We start from the raw sequence: 19,926 nt of genomic DNA on the forward strand, positions 1-19,926 counted from the left end.
CTTGCTCTGTATAATTTTCATCTGTTTCCAAAATTCAAACAACACCATCGAGGACTTCACTGTGATAGTGATGAATCAATATAAGCAGAGTTGAATTTGTGGCTCCACTAACGAAGTAAAAAGTTCTACTGAGACGGTACCAAGAAACTGGCCTTTCGTTGGGAGGAATGCGTTTGTCATCCGGGTGACTAAGTCGAGAAATAAATATTTAAACATGAAAAACAAAACTGTAGAACGTCAATAAAGTTTTTAAAAAAATGCTTCAAGAGTTTTCAAATAAATAATTAAGAAGTATTGCTTTTCAGCACATGCCCGTACTTTAGCTGCACATTGTGTAAGGTTAATGAAATAGTAATAAATGACAATGTGTTTTATCAGGGTTTGTTTGCTATGTTACCACATGGTCCATCTTTGAATGCGAATACTTGGTTCAAATGGTTCAAATGGCTCTGAGCACTATGGGACTTAACATCTATGGTCATCAGTCCCCTAGAACTTAGAACTACTTAAACCTAACTAACCTAAGGACATCACACAACACCCAGCCATCACGAGGCAGAGAAAATCCCTGACCCCGCCGGGAATCGAACCCGGGAACCCGGGCGTGGGAAGCGAGAACGCTACCGCACGACCACGAGATGCGGGCAATGCGAATACTACGAGATTATCGGTTTATTCGGAATGTTGACAGTTTAAACAGCTTTCTGATCACATGAGCGACACACAGTCTCAGCCGTAGTAGTTGTAGAGTCGTGAAGAGAGTTTGTATCACCGTGGCGGAGAGCGGATAGCGGGTGTGCTGCACAGAGGTTTATCTTTGAAATGTTTCGTTACTGTAACATGAGGATGAAGGGTGATTTTTTAAGATGATTGTATAAAGAGCCATGACTTCAGAAAATCTAGTTTATCTTGAGTTTGTTAGCTAAAGCGTGAGTTCAGTAATTCTTGCTGAGCAAAGATTTCATTACGATTAATAATATATTCGTGTTGAAAATCAGATAGAATTATTAATCATGTGTTCAGGATTCTAGCCATCCACGATTTACATTAGCAGAAACTAAACTGCTAAAGAAATAAGAACAAGAAGGGAAACTGCCATGCGGTGATTTCTTTCACTTCGTCATTCCGTCAACGCAGCCAGAGTAGAGTAACTCATCCGCTGCAAGGTAAGAATTTGTTTTATGGCTTAATGAACATTATTGACGGAATTTTAGGAACAGTTCTCAAGTTTTTAGAATAATTATGTAATAGTTAGTCATTTTGGGTATTCTTGTGACTATTTTTTTATGCGATCTAATTTACACACATTCAGATGAATTTCAGATTAATTAAAAACACATTTCTAAACAATTAATTTGCTTGAATAAGTTCATATTAAAAACTATGGTAATTATGCGGATTCTAGATCTGAATGTGTGATTGTAATTCAAAAAATCAGACAATTTTCGGACTGTCTCCTGGTGACCCTTGTGCCATGTAAGTTATAGCTTAGAATCCCTTATAAGTAGATGCATTGGGGGTACGCTGTAGTAAGTTTTCTTCTCCTCTTTTGCGCTAATATAGCAACTGAAATCTCTACATAGCTTACGTAGTATAACAACCTATAGGTACACAATGTTTACATTACTTTACATCCCTGACAATGCTTTCATTTCTTTTTCTCAGAAATTGAGTTATGTGTTATCTCCGTCATTTGATAAGATTTTAAGGAAGAAAGAGAGACCAATTTTTAGCATGTATTGTTTTTAATCTTTACAAAAACTGGTTACCTTGCAGAAGGACGTCACGAAAATTGGGCAAGTTTTTATGAAGTTTAAGACTTGTTACAGACAACTGGTTTAGGTGTCGTTATTTTCAAATAAACGTAAATAAATTTAAATTTCGGGCTCAAAACAAATAATACATGCAATAAATAAACAAAATAATTTTAAAAACATGGTTCACACAGCTATGTGTTAAGATAAAAAGGAACAAACATGAAGGGGTCCACCACATTTTAGGCACATTGTAGTAGTCTTTTTTTGGCAATTCAGACATTTCAGATGATTCTTCATTGTTGTTTTCTCGTCCGTTGGTAGTTCAGGAACGTAACGTTCCCTTCAAATTGTTCAAATGTGTGTGAGTTCCTAACGGACGAAACTGCTGAGGTAATCGGTCCCTAGACTTACACACTACTTAAACTAACTTATGCTAAGAATAACACACACCCATGCTCGAGGGAGGACTCGAACCTTCGTTGGGAGGGGTCGCACAATCCGTGACATGGTGCCTGAAACCAAGTGGCCACTTCACGTGGCAATAGTCCCTTGAATTAAATCGACAAACTTGTTTTGCTGCTTTCAAGTATTGCAGTAACAATTCGACGAAGAAATGTCAGATGATCTATGGCTTCTTCACTGTGCTTGTAAAGATCCCAGGCATTTTGCTCTGCAATGTCTATAAAACGTGCAGTGATAGGAAAATAACACTTTTTCCTCTTAAAGAGTATCTATACTAGAATACATTTTAATCAGCTCGATCTGTGAACCCCATATGAGCATTGTAGGAATGTAACAGCTTAGGCTGAGGCACGCTAATCCTCCAATCACATATCAACACGCTAATCCTTTTCTTTTATTCCCTGGAAAATCTTCCTACAGAACGTAATGGTTTATTTCTGTCAAAGTTGGTGGCCACAGCAAAAACATTATTGTCATTCTAGCGAACAATGGAAATCCCTGATGCTGAGTGGGAACAAATTTCATACGATCCCCTCTTTTCTTTTATCATTTTATCTACATATGACAGGGTACAGTTCAAAGCTCTATTTCCTCTTATTGCTTCAGTTGTTTCAACGTCCCTCTCCTTTCATGAAGAGAATTAACACTGGTAAACAGGTTGTCATAGCCCATACCTTCGATTTCATAATCCTTACTACCCGTCCCAGCTCCTTGTTAGGGTTGGAGCCAAACAGTGTAGCCACAACTGCTGCCTCCACTCAAGAATTTGAATCCTCGTTGGATTGGTTTCACTTTTATGAATTGTTTGCACCCGCGACTTCCGAAGTATAAGACCATCAATTCATCAATAGAATGGTGCCGCATTTGAGGCGCAAATTGTTTGAATCTATCATTTAGCGTACACAGTAATGGACCCATTTTCCCAATACGGTCTGATTTCTATAAATTATCGTTGTCGCATAAATGCATATTGGAAAATATAAAGTCAAATTGATCTGTGTACTTAGCATTTACTACAAGGTCATTGTGATTGTCTTTATCTGATAGCCAGTACATTCTTCTGAATAACACTGTTAACCACTTCGCAGAAGTACTGCAATAAACACCTACACTCATCTTCTAAAAAATATTTTATTTTGGCTGCCTACTGATTTGTGCAAGTGACCATCATTTAGAGCACTTCATTATCAAAAAACTGTTGAATATACTAAAGTGGTGTTCTCCCATTCTTCATGTCAACTGCACACTTTAGAGGCTATTCAGGTGTTGGATTACCTACTTCTCCACTGTTCCAACTATATTTCTTGAGGTTTTGAAGTTTTTTTATATCCTTGTTGCTTTGTTTATTGTTGTTGTTATGGCTGTTGTTATTGTTGTACTGCTGGAAGGTCCTGATACGACATCAGAGATTAAATTTTTTTTTGCTGAATTCACAACATTACAATGGCAGGACCGTCCAAATCGTAAAGCACAGTAGCATTAAGTTTACTTGCTGGTAATTTATCTTAGTTTGGATTTTCTTTGGCACCCGAATCTTCATCTCTTACGTCATCAGGTGAAGGTAGAGGAGGGTGTAATGCTAAGTCCACGCTACTATTTGGTATGTCTTCATCATTTGTTTCTCCAATTTCTGAAAGGTCCAACGGTGTACATCATTTTCTGTGAATATATAATGGAAAGTCAATTCAAAGCATCATTGAATTACATTTGACGAAAACTTTCAGTTGTAATATAACACTACAAATAATATAGATTAATCGTTTAAGATGTTGTATTAAAAGTATAACGAATATTGATACAATGGGGAAGAAAATACACATATCCATCAATAAAAAGATCAGTCAGTTTGTCCGTGGTAAAACTGGGCTTGTTTGCGAGACACACTTTCTCAATAACAGTAAACGATAACTTAAAAATGACTGTGGCAGTGCGATCCTGACTCTTTTAAAATTCTTCTTTGGTAGGACGAGGTTATCAAATGTTTACACATTAAATGAAATTGTAATAAATTACAGTTTGTTTGATCACAGTTAGTTTGGTTCGTTACCACTTGGTGCATCTTTCAATGCAAATACAATCAAGGTTATCCGGTTATTTGAAATGTAGTCACTTCAAACATCTTTCAATGCTGAATTTTAAAAATCATAGAGAGCTATTAATCATTTGTTCGATAATCGTTATTGCCTTCCCCTACTAATACTTGTTAAACAGTATTACATTAAGTATCCAAGAAAACAAATTTTGTATCAGAAATATTTTGTATAAGCGGAAAATGTGGTGTTTGACAATGTGGAGAAAGACAGTGCTGATTCTTCATACTAGTTTGAGTTTACTTCTGTGTCATTTAAATGTCTGAATATAATTTCAAAGTACTGCTGTTGTCTTTTATAAATATTGCAGAAAGCATATCCTCAATGTGATTCTTGAGTTTCTCCCGGCTTATTTGATAATCAAAATATCCACGGGTATGCTGCCGGTCTATAGTGTCCAATGGGCACAATATTTCGGCAATCAAACATGTCGCCATCATCAGGTGAACTGACGGACTGAGCTCCTGTGAACGTGCCGGCACGGAGATCCGTACGCTATGGCTGCTCAGAGGGAACTGGGTTCGGTCCCGGCGGCGGCGATTTAAATACCCTCCGCCCGCGGCGCGCTCCCTCCGCCGTCCGCGCCCAGCGCCTCGGTCGCGCGGTGAAACAGATTGCGACGGCGTCTGAGATGACGTCGGTGTGATGGCTCTGTCCGCCGTGGTCGTCACAACTATACGTCTGCTCGATTTACTCTTGATTAACCCGGGTTAATCAAGAGTAAATCGAGCAGACGTATAGTTGTGACGACCACGGCTGACAGAGCCATCACACCGACGTCATCTCAGACGCCGTCGCAATCTGTTCCACCACGCGACCGTGGCGCTGGGCGCGGACGGCGGATGGAGCGCGCCGCGGGCGGAGGGTATTTAAATCGGCCGCCGCTGCGACCGAACCCAGTTCCCTCTGAGCAGCCATAGCGTACGGATCTCCGTGCCGGCACGTTCACAGGAGCTCAGTCCGTCAGTTCACCTGATGATGGCGACATGTTTGATCGCCGAAATATTGTGCCAGTTGGACACTATAGACCGGCAGCATACCCGTGGATATTTTGATTATCATATCCTCAATGTTCAAAGAAAATGTGTTTGATAAAATTTGCATTCTCATTTCTTACACTTTTGCGTGAACAATAATTAACGATTTTGAAAATAAAATCAGAACTAAACTGCTAAAACAGCAATTTAAAAGAAATGAGAATATAAAAGCAAACTGCCATGTAGTAATTTGTTTCAGCTCATCATTCTGTCCGTGCAGCCGGAGCAGGATTAAGTTATCAGTTAGAAGGTAAGAATTTGTTGTACGATCTAAATGAACATTTTTGATGTAATATTATGAAAGATCTTCAATTAGAAAAATTTCATGTAAATTCAACAAATGCCTTTTTTGTAACAGGGCACATTTAAATTACGCGACACTTAGCCGTTCTGAGTGTTTATGTAAATTATTCTTTTATACAATCTAATTAACAGTCAGATGCTCTCGATTTCTGCCAGAGACAGGTTCAAGTGTCATCAGATCAACCGGATTAAGGCGCTCCCAATTTCTCTCAACGAAATAACATAAATCCGATAAAGGTTACTTATCAAAGATACCACATCTAGTTCCTCTTTATTTCCATCCATTACCTATATGTACTTATGTTCAGTCACGGCGTTCAGTTCAACTGACAGAGTTATAAGTCATACACTTATTCTTCTTCCTTCGTCCTATTTGTTCCAGCCGTTTCTGAATTATTCTCCATAGGGATGTCGTAGGTACTTGTAGTTCCTGATATACATTGCCTCCGCAGTAAGGAGAGCAGAATTCAGGAACAACAGAAATAATGTATCACTACTAAAAGCTCAATTTCTGTGGTGTTTTCTTGTCAAATAATTCAAAGATTTTATATTTCATGCAAAAACGGACACTGTTCCTAGAATTCTTGCAAGTGGATCTAGCAAAAATGCTGAATGTTAAGAAGCCTTTTCTGTAGGTACTTCTCTGGAGTGTAGCCTCGCGCGGTAGTGAAATTTGTATCATAAACATTTCAGATAAGAAGATAATCGAAACATTTTAAATATAATGCTACAGCAGAATGCTGAAAATTGGATCTTTAGATCGGGTAAGTGATGAGGAGGTATCAATTGGAAGTGGCGAAGAACAGAAATTTGCGCCAAAAGTCGACTAAAAGGTGGGGTTCGTTATATGACAGATTTTGAGGCCTCAAAGGGTCGTCAGTTTGGTAATGAAGGAAAGTTTGGTGGAGAGCGTGAGGGGGCCCGGGACGTGGTTGAAAACTGTAGAAGTAGACGAGACCTGACCACAGAAAGCAATTTTATACGGATACAGCTCGCAGCTGTTATGCAAAGATGAAGAAGCTTGCACCGAATGTATTACCGTGGATAACTCTATAAAAAACTCACTGGAACACACATCACAATGACAAGGTTTATTCATTCATCAGCTCATAAACTCAGCATTACTTAGGTATTCATGTTGCCGATTTTCTATTAGAAATTGAAACGCAAGAGAACTGTGTTTGTAGAGTAACATCGAAGAAATTTCATTTCTACGTATTCGTGGAAACACCGTTGAAATTATGAAACATTCGTCCATAGGTACTTGTATAATGTACAAACATATAAGCACAGCTGCTTCACGTGTCCATAAAGCGCTTTTACATACGTCTCCAGGGCAATGCCTGCACGTAGCTCTGTAGATGATTATTTTTTTCGCCTACAGCTGTTGAAAGCTGTCAAAAGTGCTGCCAGTTAGGAATTTCCATAAGTTGACTCGAGCGTGGGAATGTGTTGGTAGTAAAGAATAAATATTACTTCATGCATAATGCGGCACTTTTATAAACGCTTCTTAGTGTTAGTGAGGTCATATCTCTTGAACTATGTGTCGTATAATAATGCATTTCTGTAGGTACATTCAGTGTTATATGTCGTTACTGCATGCGAAATATGTTATGAATACAATTAGTAACATAGAAGTAATAAATTTAAATATCATGCACGAAGCAGCAGTTTTCCACGCATCTGACTGTTACTGATGCCATGTCTCTGAACTATAAACGGTAGGCGGTTCTTACAACTACAGCGATTTATGTCTGAAAGTAATGGATATGTGAAGGGTTCATTTCAATAGTGGTATAAGTCCATTACCTGCACTTTTCCGTCTACAATGATTCTGTAATTAATGAGCCAGACAAACAGAAAGAAAGGTTCATCTCTAGCAAGAAGCTATATGCTTCAATATTTCTGGTATCTCAACTGCAGATTTTTCAGCGCTCATTTAACTTTAGGAGTCTGTATCTCAATATGAACAAAAATGGACTTGTACCACTATTGAAGTAAGCCCTTCATGTATATGAAGTGTCATTGAAATCGGTCCGGTGGTTTAGCAAAAGCCGTGAAACATACAAATTGCAGCGAAATGCAGGAAGATCTGCAGCGGATAGGCACTTGGTGCAGGGAGTGGCAACTGACCCTTAACATAGAGAAATGTAATGTATTGCGAAAACATAGAAAGAAGGATCCTTTATTGTACGATTATATGATAGCGGAACAAACACTGGTAGCAGTTACTTCTGTAAAATATCTAGTAGTATGCGAACGGAACGATTTGAAGTGGAATGAGCGTATAAAATTAATTGTTGGTAAGGCGGGTGCCAGGTTGAGATTCATTGAGAGAGTCCTTAGAAAATGTCGTCCATCAACGAAGGAGGTGGCTTACAAAATACTCGTTCGACCTATGCTTGAGTATTCCTCATCAGTGTGGGATCCGTACCAGGTCGGGTTGACAGAGGAGATAGAGAAGATCCAAAGAAGAGCGGAGCGTTTCGTCAGAGGGTTATTTGGCAAGCGTGATAGCGTTACGGAGATGTTAAGCAAACTCAAGTGGTAGAATCTGCAAGAGAGGCGCTCTGCATCGTAGTGTAGCCTGCTGTCCAGGTTTCGAGCGCGTGCGTTTCAGCATGAGGTATCGAATATATTGGGTCCCTCAACGTATACCTCCCGAGGAGATCACGAACGTGAAATTAGAGAGATTCGAGCGCGCACGGAAGCTATCCGGCAGCTGTTCTTCCCGCGAACCATACGTGACTGGAACAGGAAAGGGAGGTAATGACAGTGACACGTAAAGTGCCCTTCGCCGCACACCGTTGAGTGGCTTGCGGAGTATAAATTTAGATGTAGATGTAGACATATTTTTATATTTATGGATTCCTTCCAGTCGTTGATTTTAAGCAGTCATACGTCTACAGATGTGATCTTGGTGCAAGACATCATATGAGAAATTTCCTTAACATCTGCTAGATGTTCCATATGCCGAACAATGAGACTACTATTTCCTGCTTATAATACGAGAGGCGTTTAATAAGTAAAACATTCTTTCTCGGCTGGAAAAATGCCGAATTTATTGTGGTAGGTTGTGAAATATTCCCGCTTCAGCTGCTGTAGTTTCCTCAAGCTACGATTTGTGGCGACGCTATACGCAGCCTTCGAAATGGCGTCTTTTGGAGGTGGTAGAGTGTTGTGACTAACTTTCTTTTTGCGGCAAACCAGAGCGTCGCAGGTATTCACAGGCGCTTGCGGAATATCTACGGAGTGCTGGTAGTGAGCAAAAACACAGTGTCGTTGTGCGACGTGTCTGTCATCAACGTCACAACGTCGCGCGAACATTCCTCACCCTTTTTATAACCAGGATCTCGCACCTTCCGACTTTCATCTGCTTTGCCCAATGAAGGACCCACTCCCCCGGAGGCAGTACATGTATGGTGGGTAGGTTATTGATGCAGGAAAACGTCGATCTTGATGTCAACCGGTAGAATGGTACCATGTGGGCATACAGGTATTCTTAGGTGCTTGCACAATGTCTGCCGAGAGCTGGCAGTGAAGAAAAGCACGGCTAGTCTTGGCCGAGGCGTCTGTCGTCATCCCAACAAGGTCGTGCAAACCTTGAGTCATGTACCCTCCAGCCTCGATTTCCGACTTCCATCTGTTTGGCCCAACCAGCAATGCACTCAGCGGGATGCAGTAATGGATGATGGGGAGGCTATTGGCGCGACAAGACGTTGGTTCTGGCCTCGAACCGTAGTGTGGTATCCTGGCGGGCATACAGGCCCTCACAGTAAGGCCGTCGTATTTAACGGAGATAATGTAAAAAAAAGGTTTTATAGCAAAGAGAGTGAGGAATAATATAGAGTACTGGAAACCCAAATAAAACCAATCTGCTGTGAGCGTGAGGTTGATCTGAGATTCTGTTATTCTGCGCAATGGATTAATCTGAGATGTACCCTTTACCCTGTGGCTCCTGCAAGATGCAATTTCCACCCCCACCCTACTACAGAAGTCAGACAGACGCTCCTAACGTTCTAAAGAGAAATGCCTGAAAAACTTTCAGCAATAAATATCTTCTGGAGTTGTCTGCTGTAAGGAGATGACACAAAAAATTCACAAAATGTCGTACGTAACTAGTGGGGTACTTGGGTACTGGAGTAGTGCTAGTTAGTGTAAGAAAAACATGAAACTAACGAAAGTTATTATTTATTTTGCAAAAATTCTGAGAAATTACAATGGCACTTTTAGTTATGAATTGAACAAGTTATATCCTGGTTCTTTTCGGAATATCAAGTTACTTCTCAAGCAAGGGTAGAATTCGCTAATGAACTTTCTATACAAAGTGTAAGATTGTTGTTGACTTGGCAGAATGGCTGAGAGGTGCACCTACTCAAATAATTATCCTTTAGAATGTTGCTAGGTACGGTCAAGGCTGTTGCGTGTGAAATGCAGTGAAGTGTACTGTTGTGGAGGAAATATGGGGCTCGCAATAGCTGCGATGACTGCTACCTGCGCCGCTCGCTGCTGACAAATAAGATAACTCTCGTTCTATATGGATTGACCTTCGCCAATCAAACTTTCCCTACGCCTTGATGAAGTCAAGGATTCCTATTCGCCCCTAGTCTAACTATTGGCGTGGTACACCGGTCAGATAACCAGTCCACCGCAATGCCACTCAAAAATTCGCTCGCAGGCGTTTAACTATAACTCTGTCCATTCACACAGCACAATAAGTGTGTCGACCAACACAGTGAACAACACTTAATCGCAGGGACTCAATATAGAGAGTCGCACTTCAATTTGCTCTCGACAGAGGTGCTCTCCCAGTGAAGTACTGAGGAGAGACTTGTTCCTCGCTCCAAGAGCGACAACGGAACGGAGCCTCTCCATGCCAGATGTGAAGGGGTATATCTTTCCGTCTCTTACATTACTCCTTCAGCTCAAGGCGTCAGAAATATCGTCTGCCAATCAGCATTGCTCTTCTAAAACGGGAGAATGACGTTTCATTTAAGGCGAACAATCCGGAAATCTGTAGTGTCGGCATTTGGCGTTTGCTGTCTCCTTGTGAAAATCTCTGAAACTGTATGCTATGTGTAAAGAATGCGTAGGCTGGCCGCTCCCATACAATCTAGCGGAACTTTCTGTTTAGCCGAACACACAGTCGTTCCTCCTTTCCCTCGGGCGAACGCTGTCTGCTCCACAGGCGTCCACTGGCCAATGTAGATGGGTTGGAACTGGCCTCCTGGCGTGCGGTTGCCTCTCTCGAACTAAAAGCTCCTGTGACCGTCGTGCCTGGAAAGTATGTGTGTACGCCAGCCTAGAGTAATTCAACCACGGTGCGCACTTGCGATTTATTAGTTATTTGCATATCGTTTACATGAATTCATACAACATTGACTTTATCTTATCGAATTTGGGTTTGAATGAAGCGTCTTGATGTGTGGAATATGATTGGGAGGGCGGAATATGTAAGCAATGAAGGTCAGGAGACCACGACGTCTTACACTGCTTTCAGAAAAAAATATATGGCATTGGTACTTATTGAAGCAGTTATTCGATGAGTGACAACGCTTTTTCACCATTTGTGTGTGGATGCCACGTGTGCCCGTTGTGAGAAGTTGTGGCGTCAGTTTCGTGGAGAGCTCAGTTTGAGGACGGTCACAGTCGGCAGACGCACGTCGCAGTGCTGGCTGGCTATTAGAAGCGCAGGTAAGCGCTACATAATTCACGGGTCACGCCCGCGCATGCATTATTCAGCAGGTGGCCGCTGCCGGCGGGCTGTCGCCGTGGACGTGCCGACCCCGCCGCCCCCGACGCCGCCCCCGACGTCGCCCCCGACGCCGCCACCGACGCCGCCACTATCCTTCCCAAGTTGTCGAGCTGCAGAATTGGGTACCAGCTGTAAAGTTTAGCATAATGTTCAATGCTAATATTGTACGGGTGTGAAATTATTTTATTATCGATGCGAATTTTACTTTCTCGTATTTCTTCGTCTTGTGCACTAGGTCGAACGAAATTAGCACCGTTTGACGGTTCAATAAGTAACTCGTCTCGATTTCCTCGGTTGACCCTGCGGGGAAGAAAGTGATTTCGTTCGATTACGACAGGTGCAAAACAGAACACAGCGCCACCCATTTCTCTGCTGGACCCGGTACGCGAACTCCTGACCGTATGAGCATCTACATATCACTTCACAATATATTTTTAAAAAACCATAGTAATTAATACAATACACATTCAATTAATATAATACACATTCAAAGTCAATATAATACACGTTGTATACAATATAATACACATTCAAATATAATACTCATTCGAACATACACAGGGTGTAATGTTTATAAGGGCAGATATTTTTATACCTGGTACCTTAATATATACGCATATCATTGTGTGGGTTACTTTATCTCTGCATCGAGCAGTCTTCCCACAAACACATCACAAACTTTACATCCTAATGTTTCCTGCATGGCCGTGACTGTCGCTGTAAGTAGACTATGCCTGTCAGTATAGAGCAACCATTATGTGTCCACATGTCCGCACTTCAACACCTGACCTTCTGCCCAGAGAAAGTACGCATTAATAGCTTGCTTGTGTCACATGTAAGTGGAGGTCCTACCCAACCTAAAAACACATAACTTCTAGAAGCTATAACTAACAGTCTCTAAATGATGTAAATACTAACGTAATATTTGTCGGTACACCGCCCTCCGTCACCGGTAGAAACATCTGAACTTATATCCGTCACACCCTATGCAAATGTATGTATCACGTCTTTGGCAGTACTTGATAGATCTTCTAAAAATCGATGTTTTTCGTAATTTTTAGAGGTCCAAGATATTAAAGGTACAAACTTGGAATTTTCCTAATAGATGTATTTGGTCATAGAAGCATCGTCCTGAAGTTTCTGTTGCGCTGCTTTTACTATTTCTCTAGTTTTCCACTAAAACGTAAGTAAAAAGAAGGTGCTGTAGATTACCGACTCCTTAGAGATACACTCCAAGACAGGAAGAAATGACAAACCACGAAGGAATTACCCGAATGGAACGGAAACCGGTAGATGTGATGAACAGGTACACACAAACAAATGATTATAATTTCAGTATTCAAGCAGTTGATAGAGTTGCTGAATGTTCTCCTGAAACATATAGTACCAAATTCTGGCCGACTGGAACGTTATATCATCAAAATCCCGAGATGGTTGCTGTGTTAGATCCTTAATGCTCCAAAAGTTCTCCGTTGGTCAGAGAGCCGGTGACCCCGCTGGCGAAGGTACGGTTTGGCGAGCACGAAACCAAGTAGTAGAAACTCTCGCCGTATTCGGGTGTGCACTTTCCGACGTACCGCGTTGCTCTAAGGGTGCAGCGAATGACAACTGAAGACCTCCTACTATGAAATAAAAAGGCACCCAATACCATCACCCTGGTTGTCGGGTCATATGGGGGGCGACAATCAAGACAGTATCCCACCGCTGCCTGGGATGTCTCCAGGTACTTCTTTGCTCTTCACAGGGACTGATGTCAACTCTACTCCAGTCAATGAGATTACAGACGTGTTTGTAGACACCGACTTCCGTCTCATTTGGATTTATATCAGACTGACTTCTTGTTTTGTTCCCAGACGCACACCTTCCACACTAGGTCAGTGGAAGGAAACTGCTCTATGTGCTCATGCTACAGTGCAGATACTGACTCAGCTAGTTCACAATGCCACCACCATAAGACATCCCACCCCCACCTCTCACCCCTTCCCTTCCCACCTCATGGTGGGAAAAAGACTCAGTGCTGAAGAGGAAAGACCTCTTGACTCGAAATTCAGATCGATGTCAATAATATATTGATGCATGTTCTCTATTTAATCAATTTGCGGGAGGCGGGGCTCCTCCACTTGAGTAGATCTCATGTACGCACCACCACCCCCGCTTCCATTGACGTAATAACTGTAAGCACCAAGGAACTGAACGAAGTGCAGTATGGTAGCTGCAGTTAGTGGACTCCTGCACTTGCGCCTGTCGTCTGGGCACCGCCACAGAGGTCAAAAACCCACCACCCAATTTCCTAACTACATATCATGACAGTAAATACCACTGACCAGAGAGCAGATGTCAACTTCCTTTGATCTCACGACCCCAAACAGAGCATCAGTTGGTTGCCACCACACTTTGATATTGATACCTGAGAAATTCCTGTCGAAACACAGGCTCTAGGCTCCCTCCCACTCTCTCTCTCTCTCTCTCTCTCTCTCTCTCTCTCTCTCTCTCTCTCTCTCTCTCTCTCTCTAGTAGCTACTTCGTGTCAAGTGTCAAACGAACTCCTCTTTTGTCCAGAGTGAAATAGTGGATACCTGTTAAATCACCAGCTGTGGATGTTTTGGAAATATTACCTCACGTTATTAGATTGATTGATTAATTAATTAAATCGATAACCTGTTAATGGGACAGTTTTTCCTTGCATCGTACTGATGGATACAAGGATTGTCCAGAGTGCGCTGCGAAGTCCGCCGCCGGGACTTGCCCCCACTGCTGCGGCGAGAACCGACTACCAAACCTCCCAGAACTTTTCTTCGTGCCCGCCACTCACGATAGCCTTTAGTCGGAAATGTCAATTCGTTCTGATCACTGACAACCTCCACCACACACCTAGGTGGCTGCAAGAATCGTTCTAAAGGAAAGCCACATATTTATCACTGTAATTACGATCAAATACTACGATTACAGCCCCAGTCTGGTGACATTAGACAATGAGTGACGTGTCGGAAATCCTTCTTCCTGACGGTTGTGGTTCTGGGATGAAACGTACGTTGAAATATCAGTATCTATATTGTCCTTCTGAATGTAAATAATTTTACATGTAAATCATTTCATCCCCCTTATGGCTATTGGTGCGCTTAAATCGCAGGTTTACATGTCAAATAGATACTTCCCTTATGGCAGGGCATAGTCACTTTCTTTCCACATGTCACAGCACTGATTACAGTAACTTCACACAGCAGTACATACTTTATAAGCCTGCTGATGACAGCGAATCTGTAACACATTCCATTCTAAGTACCAGACGATACTGAGCGAAAATCCGCGATACATGGGCAAGTCTCATTTATTTGTTTGCGAGTGTACCAGTGTGATTTAGGAAGAGGCGTAGTCGTCTTACAAGCGACCAGCTATTAAAAAACACAATCTCAAAGACTGCTCGCACTGAGGTTGCCCCTCACCTGTGGTCGAGTGGGAGGTCACCCCGGGGCGAAAGACTTCCCAGGCGGCCGCACGTAAGGCCTCCCCGGTTTGTCTGACAAATAGATTCCATGTGCTGTCTGTGGCTGACACTATCGCTGAGCCAGATGCTGTCGCCTGTTCTGTTTCAGAGGAAACCACTCAGCCTGCAAGATCCGGGCAATCGCAGAGGGTGGGACTATTGGTAGTTGGGAGTTCCAACGTTAGGCGCGTAATGGGGCCCCTTAGGGACTTAGCTGACAAGGAGGATAAGAAAACCAATGTGCACTCCGTGTGCGTACCGGATGGAGTCATTCCAGATGTGCAAATGGTCTTCCCAGATGCCATGGAGTCCACACGGTACAGCCAACTGCAGGTGGTTGCTCACGTCGGTACCAATGACGTTTGTCGCTTTGGATCAGAAGAGATTCTCTCTGGTTTGGAGCGGCTAACAGAAGTGGTAAAGGCTGCCAGTCTTGATTGCAAGATGAAAGCAGAGCTGACCATTTGCAGCTTAGTCGACAGGACCGATTGCAGATCTCTGGCACAGAGCCGAGTGGAGGGTCTGAATCAGAGGCTCAGACGGTTCTGCGACCGTGTAGGCTGCAGATTACTCGACTTGCGCCAAAGGGTGGTTGGGTTTCGGGTTCCGCTGAATAGGTCAAATGGGTCAAATGGCTCTGAGCACTATGGGACTTAACATCTATGGTCATCAGTCCCCTAGAACTTAGAACTACTTAAACCTAACTAACCTAAGGACAGCACACAACACCCAGCCATCACGAGGCAGAGAAAATCCCTGACCCCGCCGGGAATCGAACCCGGGAACCCGGGCGTGGGAAGCGAGAACGCTACCGCACGACCACGAGATGTGGGCGCTGAATAGGTCAGGTGTCCACTATACGCAAGAGGCGGCTACACGGGTAGCAAGGGCTGTGTGGCGTGGACTGGGCGGTTTTTTAGGTTAGAAGGTCTCGGGAAAACACAAGATGGGCTTCAGCCACAAAGGGTACAGGCTGAACACAGGAAGAACATAGATACAGGAACCATTGGTATAACACTTGTAAATTGTCGTAGCTGTGTTGGGAAAGTACCAGAGCTCCAAGCGCTGATAGAAAGCACTGATGCTCAAATCGTTATAGGCACAGAAAGCTGACTAAAGCCGGATATAAGCTCAGCAGAAATTTTTGCGAAGAACCTAACGGTGTTCCGAAAAGATAGGCTAATTACGGTTTATGGGTGGCGTGTTTGTTCCTGTTAGAAGTAGTTTAACTTGTAGCGAAATTGAAGTAGATACTTCCTGTGAATTAGTATGGGCAACCGGAATAAAATAATAATTGGATCCTTTTACCGACCTCCCATTTCAGATAATACACTTGCTGAAAGGTTCAAAGAAAACTTGAGTTTGATTTCAAAAACCTACCCGACTCATACATTAACAGTTGGTGGTGACATCAATTTACCCTCCATATGTTGGCGAAAATACATGTTTAATTCCGGAGGTACGCATAACATATCATCCGAAATTGTGCTAAACGCATTCTCTGAAAATTATTTCGAGCAGTTAGTTCATAAGCCCACGCGAATAGTAAACGGTTGTGAAAACACACTTGACCTGTTAGCAACAAATAATCCTGAGTTAATAACCAGCATCAAAACCTATATTGGGATTAGTGAACACAGGGTTGTCGTAGCGAGATTGAATATTGTAATCCCCAAATCCTCCAAAAATAAGAGAAAAATATACCTATTCAAAAAAGCAGATAAAAATTCACTTGACGCCTTCCTGAGATACAATCTCCACTCATTCCAAATTAATAATATAAGTGCAGAACCATATTTGGCTTAAATTCAAAGAAATAGTATCGGCAGCAATTGAGAGGTTTATACCAAATAAACTAACAAACGACGGAGCTGATCCTCTTTGCTACACAAATCGGGTTAGAATACTGTTGCAGAAACAACGAAAGAAACATGCCAAATTTAAACAGACGCAGAATCCCCAAGATTGGCGATCCTTTACAGAAGCTCGAAACTTAGCGCGGAGTTCAATGCGAGCCGCCTATAACAGTTTCTATAACGAAACTTTGTCTCGAAATCTGGCAGAAAATCCAAAGAGATTCTGATCGTATGTGAAGTATGTTAGCGGCAAGAAACAATCAATGCCTTCTCTGCACGATAACAATGGAGATACTATCGAAGACAGTGCTGCCAAAGCAGATTTACTAAACACAGCCTTCCGAAATGCCTTCACAAAAGAAGACAAAGGAAAAATTCCATAATTCGAATCGAGAACTGCTGTCAACATGAGTAACGTAGAAGTAAATATCCTCCGAGTAGTGAAGCAACTCAAAACACTTAATAAAAGCAAGTCTTCTGGTACAGACTGTATACCAATTAGGTTCCTTTAGGAGTATGCTGATGCAATAGCTCCATGCTTAACAATCATATACAACCGTTCACTCGACGAAAGATCCGTACCCAAAGACTGGAAAGTAGCACAAGTCCCACCAATATTCAAGAGAGGTGGTAGGAGTAATCCATTAAATTACAGGCCCATACCGTTAACGTCGATATGCAGCAGGATTTTAGAACAGACATTGTGTTCGAACATTATGAATTACCTCGAATTAAACGGTCTACTGACACACAGTCAACATGGGTTTACAAAACATCGTTCTTGTGAAACACAACTAGCTCCTTATTCACATGAAGTTCTGAGTGCTATATACAACAGATTTCAGATCGATTCCGTATTCCTGGATTTCCGGAAGGCTTTTAACACTGTACCACACAAGCGGCTCGTGATAAAATTTCGTGCTTACGGAATATCGTCTCAGTTATGTGACTGGATTTGCGATTTCCTGTGAGAGAGGTGACAGTTCGTAGTAACTGACGGAAAGTCATCGAGGAAAACAGAAGTAATTTTAGGCGTTCCCCAAGGTAGTGTTATAGGCCCTTTGCCGTTCCTTATCTATATAAACCATTTGGGAGACAATCTGAGCGGCCGTCTTCGGTTGTTTGCAGATGGCGCTGTCGTTTATCGACTAATAAAGTCATCAGAAGATCAAAACAAACTGCAAAACGATTTAGAAAAAATATCTGAATAGTGTGAAAAGTGGAAGTTGACCCTAAATAACGAAAAGTGTGAGGTCATCCACATGAGTGCTAAAAGGAACTCGTTACTTCGGTTACACTTTAAATCAGTCTAATTTAAAAGCCGTAAATTCAACTAAATACCTAGGTATTACAATTACGAACAACTTAAATTGGAATGAACACACAGGAAATGTGGGGAAGGCTAACCAAAGGCTACGTTTTATTGGCAGGACACTTAGAAAATGTAACAGACCTACTAAGTAGACTACCTACAGTACGCTTGTTCGTCCTCTTTTAGAATACTGCTGAGCGGTGTGGGATACTTACCAGGTAGGACTGACAGAGTACAGCGAAAAAGTTCAAAGAAAGGCAGCACGTTTTGTATTATCGGGAAATATGGGAGAGTCACAGAAATGATACAGGATTTGGGCTGGAAATCATTAAAAGAAAGGCGTTTTTCGTTGCGACTGAATCTTCTCACGAAATTCCGATCACCAACTTTCTCCTCCGACTGCGAAAATATTTTGTTGACACCGACCTACATAGGGCTGAATGATCACCACGATAAAATAAGGGAAATCAGAGCTCGTACGGAAAGATATAGGCGTTCACTCTTTCCGCGCGCTATACGAGATTGGAATAATAGAGAATTGTGAATGTGGTTCGATGATCCCTCTGCCAGGCACTTAAATGTGATTTGCAGAGTATCCTTGTAGATTTAGATGTAGAAGTTACTGTCAGCCTCCACAAAAAGCAGTCTTGTTTTGGTTCTACATGAACACGTAAGAATGGCTAACGATACTCATTTTAAGAACTATACATGCTTTATAAATCGAGGTATGGTAATTGCTTCCGGATGAAGTGATCTTCCACACAGATACCACAACAATGAATACAGACCGTGATCGCAAGTTTGTTTATTAACAGACCGAAAGCTTGGGTGCACGTCGCTAGAGTTGTAAGCTTGTAATAAAATCACTCTTCTCACCGAATTTAGAAAGTGGTTCGACTAAGGAACGACGTATTAACTGCTCTAGTGGGGTTCTGGAGAACCCCAGGCGATATGAATACAATACGTAATATGTGAACAGAACAACAAATTGCGCCTGTGTTCCCGGTAGTCCTCAGTGAAGTGATGCCATTTAACGCGGAGTGTAAGATGAAGAGGAAGAAGTCTCAGAATACTCCATCAGGGTAATAACGCAAGTTGTTTTTCATTATCTCAATTAGTGTTTTACGCGACTGAAGTCTTGAGTGCTTCGAAAAGAACAGAATGTCAATGATAACGTCAATTTTTAAGGTTATGTGAGTATGTATGCATTATTTTTCAGAGTGGCACCATCTAAGTCATTAACAGAGGACGAGTTGCAAAGAATAGTGAATGATCCTGCGTCTTTGCAATCTTATGGGAGCACAGCAGAGAAAACTGGATTAATGTATACTAAGTGATCATGATTCCACGTCTGAAGTTACATCAGAAAGTAGTTGTGAAGAATCAGATGAAGATGCGTGTGTTAGGCTTACCACTAACAAATACATTTTTGGAAAAAAGCAGTGCTACAAGTGGTCAAAAGAAGGTCCTCCTACAACTCTTACCCGTGCTCACAATATACTTAGTCGACTTCCAGGCGCTAGACATGAAGCAAAAACACTTGATTCAGCTCACATTTTATCTGCTTGGGAATTGTTGATTACTGAAGATTTATTACAACTAATACTCACAAATACTCAACCAGCATTCGTAAAGCCGCTAGACATAATAGATCTGAGACCATATCTAGGTCTGCTTTATTTATGTGGAGTAATGAAATCTAATCACGAAAATGTTCTTGGACTTTGTGCCAATTGTTGTGTCTAGACAAGACAGCCTAGACGCAATGAGAGGAAACCGAAAGGCAAGTGCTTAAACTCACGCAGGCTGGCGTGAGGTCTGAAACAGGATACGTAATGAATGCTATAAAGAAAAGTACGTAGCTTCTGGA

At 42.0% G+C, this 19,926-nt stretch overlaps 1 protein-coding gene across 1 annotated transcript in view; it reads right to left on the reverse strand.

The window, feature by feature from the left end:
* Window positions 1-11,331: 11,331 nt before the first annotated feature.
* Window positions 11,332-19,926, reverse strand: part of LOC124803352 (cuticle protein 21-like) — a 132,195-nt gene continuing 123,600 nt past the window's right edge. The window contains exon 5 of the mRNA XM_047264538.1: window positions 11,332-11,533. Within this exon, the coding sequence (XP_047120494.1) occupies window positions 11,332-11,533 (202 nt within the window). The remainder of the gene's footprint in view (window positions 11,534-19,926) is intronic.

The sequence above is a fragment of the Schistocerca piceifrons genome, chromosome 6 (assembly GCF_021461385.2).
Source record: "Schistocerca piceifrons isolate TAMUIC-IGC-003096 chromosome 6, iqSchPice1.1, whole genome shotgun sequence".
Taxonomy (NCBI): domain Eukaryota; kingdom Metazoa; phylum Arthropoda; class Insecta; order Orthoptera; family Acrididae; genus Schistocerca; species Schistocerca piceifrons.